Source organism: Corvus brachyrhynchos, unplaced genomic scaffold (assembly GCF_000691975.1).
Source record: "Corvus brachyrhynchos isolate BGI_N302 unplaced genomic scaffold, ASM69197v1 scaffold395, whole genome shotgun sequence".
NCBI lineage: Eukaryota > Metazoa > Chordata > Aves > Passeriformes > Corvidae > Corvus > Corvus brachyrhynchos.
Window position 1 is genome coordinate 531,084 of NW_008238340.1, and position 6,173 is coordinate 537,256.

Here is a 6,173-nt window from a genome sequence, read left to right on the forward strand (position 1 = left end):
ACACATGTGCATTCTTTTTAGGGTTTATTTTTACATTCTTAGCAAGTAGGCACTAACCAGAGTAACAGTATTCTCCAGAGGTATATCCAAAGGGACAACATGTTGCAATCTCTTACTTCATGTATCATAAAGTTCCCAATCCAACTTAATCTTCGTTTTGCTCTACCGTGTGATTTATTCTGTACAAGTGACTGAGATTCAAAACCACTTAATCAGTCCTTAAATCCTTGAGACAGGGCTTCAGGTAGAATTACTGTACGCCAATAAATAATGATGACTCCACGGTGTCCTGCAGAATTGATACGGTTTTATTAGTTGATGGAATCTACCACTCTAATAATATATCTGTCTCAAAATGACAAATAGTTTTCAAACATTTGAAACACTGAATATTTAAAAAAAATTAGGAATCATTTGAGAAGATGCAGAACACAACAGTATGGTAGTCAGTCAGTCAGGGACTAGTGAAAGAGCTCAGCTTTGTCTGCAGCACCACCATTTGAACCTTTTGGTGGGCTTTTAGTCCTTGAAAAAGATTGGCTATTAATGGCACCAAACTAACAGCTGGTTAATCTTCTCTTTGGGTTGGGTGCTTCAAGTGAATATCTTCTGTGAATAGTTATAGGCTGTATTTTTGCACTGCCTCTGTATCACTGCCAGGATCTCCTGCAGACCTTGACTATTCATTCTTGTTTCTCACCAGATGAGTAACTGGAGTTTTCCTCTTTGTTTAAAGGGACAGACAGCACAGACACGGAATGTAAACCTTGTCCTCCTGGCACGTTTTCCCCTGAGGAATCCTACAACACCAGCTGTACACCCCATTCCATGTGAGCCAGTGTTCTGTCCAAAGCGGCCTTAACTATGCAGGGCTTTCTGTCTTTCCTGACTTCTCTTTCTGTCTCTTGCAGTTGTAATTCAGTGGTTCTGCCTCACACCATTTTGAACCTACTCCTGACCCAAAGCTCAGCTTCCCACAAACCTGAAATAATAACTCAACCTGTCACGTTAAACTCTGTACCTGACCTGTCCCACATCACCGGTGAGCTTTAACTCATTTAAAGTCACTTTTGTGTGCCCGGAAACCAAGTTTACATTTAGTTCTCAGTGTCTCTCCAAGACCAGTCACCTGTACCCAAACAGAACCTCAGAAGAACTCAATTAATTCAATGTGACACTGCTTGGAGTGAGCTGCATTTTTACCTGTGCATCTGCACTATCCTAGTCCTTGTAAATCTGAAAATATTTCTAAAAAAACTCCGAACTAGATTATACAAGGCATCTCCTGAGAATTGTTGCTATAGCTGGTAGAAAAGGTATCTTATATTCTGGACTGAGGCAAACCTGACCTGGTGAGAGGTCTTTGGAGTCTTCTGTCAGCCTTTCCTGAGACAGGAGGTCCTGACAGCATTCCCAGGTTGGATGTGTTCTCTCCTGTTCACAGCCCATCCAGAAGGCAGAGATGTTTAGGAGCATTCTGAGCTACCTTGCCCTGTATGTGACAAACTTGCTTGCCTGGAGAAATACCTTTTGTGACCAAGGCCAAAACTCTGTCCTCCCTTTTCGGGAGAGGAGAATTCATTTTTATGAAGTGGTAATGACTGGAATGAGACTTTGGTATCTGACAATTAGGGCATCAAATATGAATGTCAGACATACACAATACTTGTAAATTTAGCTTTTGTAGGCATGGGCAGAAACTACAAAACTGCCTTTTTCTAATTAGATCCTTTGTTAGATCAACCTGCTAAATAATTTCTCCTCTTTATTTATTTTCAGGAGCAGTAGCAGGGCCACTGTTATTGGTCCTGATAATTGCTATTTTGGGGTATTGCTTAGTCTCAAACAAAAAAGGTAAGATTCATTAAATGAAAACAAGCAAATCTGTAAAAACTGGGAAGTCACCTTATTTCCCATTAATTTGAGCCTGGTGGTTGATTGAAGTTAGTGTCTTAGAAGATGCCAGCTTTCTTCAAATCTGTCTTGTTCCTCAGATTTTAGGTAATTGTCTAAACACACAAAAGCTTTGGAGTTGGACAACTGTGCAACAATTGTGCTTCTACTGAAGCTTGTTAAATATTCGGTACTTCATCGTTTAAATATTAGACAATTTCAGGTGTCATAATTAAACTGTGGTTTATTGTCATCAATACATTTTCTCGCTGACACTATACAAGCAAAATTATGAATTCATGCAGAGGCTTCTCTTTGCTTCCTGGCTAAATTTAAGTCACAAAATTAATACAATACAGCTTTCAATGTTTTCAAACTGTCTGTAATAAGTGTACATTTGGAGTTTATTCCAGGAGCATGGGATCACTCAGCCTAGTTTAGGGTGCAGCTGTTGCAAATGGGACAGGTTTGGGTGCTAATGAACTAACTGTCTTTGCTCACTTGCAGCCCTTGTGTACTCTGCACCAGCTACAGAAGCAGATTTGGTGAGCGTCCTCTCTTTCCATCTCTTCCATTTCTTCAAAAGTTATACAGAAATCATAAATTCTCACCTAATTACAAGTAGAAGAAAACTGCACAGCAGGAAGAAAACTGGAGTGAGAATGGGGTGGTTTGGTCCTCAAGCCAGGGTGTAAGATGTACCTTATATACCCCACATAATGTCCCACCCTCACTTTATGTGAGGCTAAAAACAGCAGTAAAACACAGGTGGGGTTTGGAAAACCAGAATTTACAGCCTTTGGTCCCTAAGTAATCAGAGTAGTGCTGTGGGTGCCTTCAGGAGATGGGTTCATTTTGTGGAACCCCTAATGAGATGTTACAAATTTTACTTACAGTCATCACTATGCAAATGAAAATAATTATAGAATGGCTTGGGTTGGAAAGGACCTTAAAGCTCCTCTAGTTCCAATCATCAGTGGTTTCTTTAGCTGCCAAAATACTGACCAAAAAGTGGGCTTTTTTTTTTTAAAGATTAATGTTTTGCATTTCTCTGCAAATGTTCTAGCCTTTTCCCCCTCCAGAAAAACAGTGTGACAAAAAAGTGAGAGATACAGAATTGCAGAACTCTAGGAGTTCTGAACAGGAGCAACAGCATCTCTTGGAAACTTCTGGATCCAGCAGTAGTGTCCTGAATAATCCAACTGGATCTGCAAGCATCAGTGTAATAAATAAAAAGAATGATGAAAGAAAAAACCCAGAAGGATTTCAGCAGCAACATTCACCTCCAGAAGGTTCTAAACTCCACAGTGGAGACAGACACAGCTCTGTGAGTTCAGGTAGGAATGATTCTGAACAATCCAGAACCTCTTGAAATTTGATTATCAGTTATGAATCTTTTTAGCAGAAGTTTAAATGGCAGGATAAAACATATGAGTCCGGTTCAGCAGAGAGAAAATTTAGTAGCTTTTGAAAAGAAAAAGTGATTGTTTTAAGTTGCCACCCTGAGACAGTAAAGAGAGAGTTTTCCCAGTGGAGAAACAGGTATTTAGGGACTAGGGGATCACGTGGTTGGTGAGTGGAAGTAGGAGTCAAAGGGAGCAGTTACAGAAGAACATTGTCAATAGCATTTGAAATGACAACAGATGGGCAAGGAATTGTTTGCAATCCAGGGCTCTGCATTCATTTTTGTAGCCTTTATTTCTGGGGTGATATGTGGATTTTATGGTACCAGTAAAACCCACTAAAATGTTACAGAACCAACTCCACCAGCTTGACTAAATTAAGTGAAGCAAAAAGATACTGAGTGTCTATTTTAACTGTAGGTCAAAGAGCTGGATAAAGAATCCAGCTGTCCCATTCTGGTTTCATTCTTCCATGTTTAATGTGTTGTATGTTTATTTGACAGAACATTCTGGTAACGGAGGAACGCAGGTGAATGTGACGTGTATTGTTAAGTTTTGCAGCCCTGACTGCAGCTCCCAGTGCCCCGAGCAGACTAGTTCAACTAGAAGGGATTATGGAAGCACTCCCTGTTATTCCCCAACAGGGGAAGAAACTCCCCTTTCAAAAGAAGAAAATGCCTTGAAAAAAGAAACTGAAATTCACATCGCAGTGGAAAATGAGGACAATTTACTTCAAGACTTACTTCCACAAGAAATGAAGGTTCCTCTGGGTATTCAAGATGCTGGGATGAAAACTAGTTAAAGGAAATTACAGATCATATGCTGATTAACTGATAAAATTAATCAAACAATCTCTGGTGTTATAAAACAAACCTCATGGTAAATGTAGCTTTCTTACAGAGATTTGAAATTTCAGATGAATATAGACACTGATGCTTTTGAGGTTTCCAGTCTCTTCTGTCACTTTGCAGTTTAAAAGACAAAGCATTCAAATTTTTTAAAATTTAATGGCCAGCTCCTCCCTTTCTTCAGTGATACTCTAGAAGGACCTTTATGAGACTTGAAAAGGAACATTTTTCGAACTTTATGCCATTAAGTTTTCTCCTCAGTCTTCTTGTGGTGATAATTTGGGTTCAGGTCTGCCACATTTCAAGAACATGGCTGTGACCAGCACTTCTAAGGGACTGGAGTTAATTTATCATTCTTTCAGTGCTCAGGAATCATCTGTTTGATTTGAATTTTAAAGCTTTTGCATTCAGTTTCCTATCCCCTATCTTAGTTATCTTTGGAAATATCCTCCTGGATATTTCTTTTGTTATTACAGTTTGTTTTTTCTCATTATCAGACCAAATTTCTCAAGTACATACAGGGTATCAGGAAGTGAAATCTTTTACACAAGCATTTTTTACAACTAAAATTACAACTGTTGTGTCTAAACAACAGCATTTCATTCTCTGTATGTAGTTCATTTTGTTTTAGAAGGGAAAACCTAGATAGAACTGTTGTTATCTTGGAGTAGGAAGTAAGTTCCTTTTGTTGACAACTCTAGAGTTTGTCACCTTTGTGTCCTGGCTGATGTAACATGTTTCCCCAATTGATCCTGACCTCATTTTTGAGGTAAACCATAAATCCAAAGTATTTTCCCTGTGTTCAGTGACTATTAGAGCAGATCCCTGTGATTATCTTTGTCAGATAGCTCACTGCCCTCAGGTGGCAGAGCATCATCCGTAATAAACGGAATTTACTGAAACTGCAGAACCTGAAAATCCTGTTCTCCTTCACTGCTTGATGACGCTGGAGCTCCAACCACCTCTTACAGAAAATTAGTGGAGGTTCTCCTTGAATTAAGTGGTTTGGAAGCCAATATTTAGAAACCCACTTCCCATAATTATATTTTACATCTGTGATTTAACTGTCAATTGTGGTGGCTGTGTTCAACCAGAATCTGCAATCCAGAGTCTGAATCCCATGGGAGTGAAGTCATACAATGACAGGTAACTCTTGTTTTATGCCATAAAAACACTGTTGGACTATGTGATCGCTGTACTTCCCACTGAACTGTCCTAATCTATTTCAAGATAGACACAGTGGTTGTTTCTGAGGCCTGAGATGTAAAAAGATCTTTTGGAATAACATTTATTCTATTGCTACAAAAGAGTATTCAAATTTTGAAAATACAGATTTTAAACTTACACGAAAGTTATGAGGTTGCTGATATTATTTCTGGAACTGGGAACTGACAAACAGGTCTGTAGTTCTACTATGAAGAAACTTTTTACAAATGTATACTAAACTTACACTTGAAGGTAGTTTCAGGAGACTTTGAAAATGGGCACATTGAAACTACTACAGAACTGAAGGATTTAGGCAAGAACATAATTTTTCACAGCACTTTGAACCTCTTGTGCCGTAATATTTCTGTCATTTTTTCTCCGTCAGCTCCCATTATTGGCGCCATATTGAAGCAGCAAAGGAAGATTTTTGAAGAAGTTTAAAAACGTTAAAAAAGAGGATCCTGTTAAAATAGTTAATTTACTGAGTTTTCAAATTAAGGAGCTGTCACAGAGAGAAAAGCCATGTTTTATGTTGAAGTAGGAAAAATGAGCCTGCATTTGCTTATACAAAGTATGAAAAAACCAAACCAAAACGAGAAACATATCTTTTTATAGATATATGTATCGTCAAGTTTCCTGACCTCTTTATTAAACAAAATTCGGATTTCAGCGTGGCTCTCTCACTGCACAGGTTACCTATCGCAGCTGGCCGAGCGCGCTGAGGTTGTTACTGAGGAGCCGCTGCTCCTGCAGCCTGCGGGGCACTGACTGCGGGGGCCTCTGCCGCTCCTTCTCTTCAGCCCGGCTGGGCCCGCGCCCCCCG

At 39.3% G+C, this 6,173-nt stretch overlaps 1 protein-coding gene across 1 annotated transcript in view; it reads left to right on the top strand.

Annotated features, from left to right (window-relative positions):
• Positions 1-6,019, top strand: part of LOC103616153 (tumor necrosis factor receptor superfamily member 1B) — a 15,552-nt gene extending 9,533 nt beyond the window's left edge. The window contains exons 5-10 of the mRNA XM_008634284.2: positions 737-830; positions 912-1,042; positions 1,780-1,854; positions 2,401-2,438; positions 2,960-3,230; positions 3,800-6,019. Coding sequence (XP_008632506.1) covers positions 737-830; positions 912-1,042; positions 1,780-1,854; positions 2,401-2,438; positions 2,960-3,230; positions 3,800-4,098 — 908 coding nt within the window. The 3' untranslated portion in view covers positions 4,099-6,019. The remainder of the gene's footprint in view (positions 1-736; positions 831-911; positions 1,043-1,779; positions 1,855-2,400; positions 2,439-2,959; positions 3,231-3,799) is intronic.
• Positions 6,020-6,173: the final 154 nt, after the last annotated feature.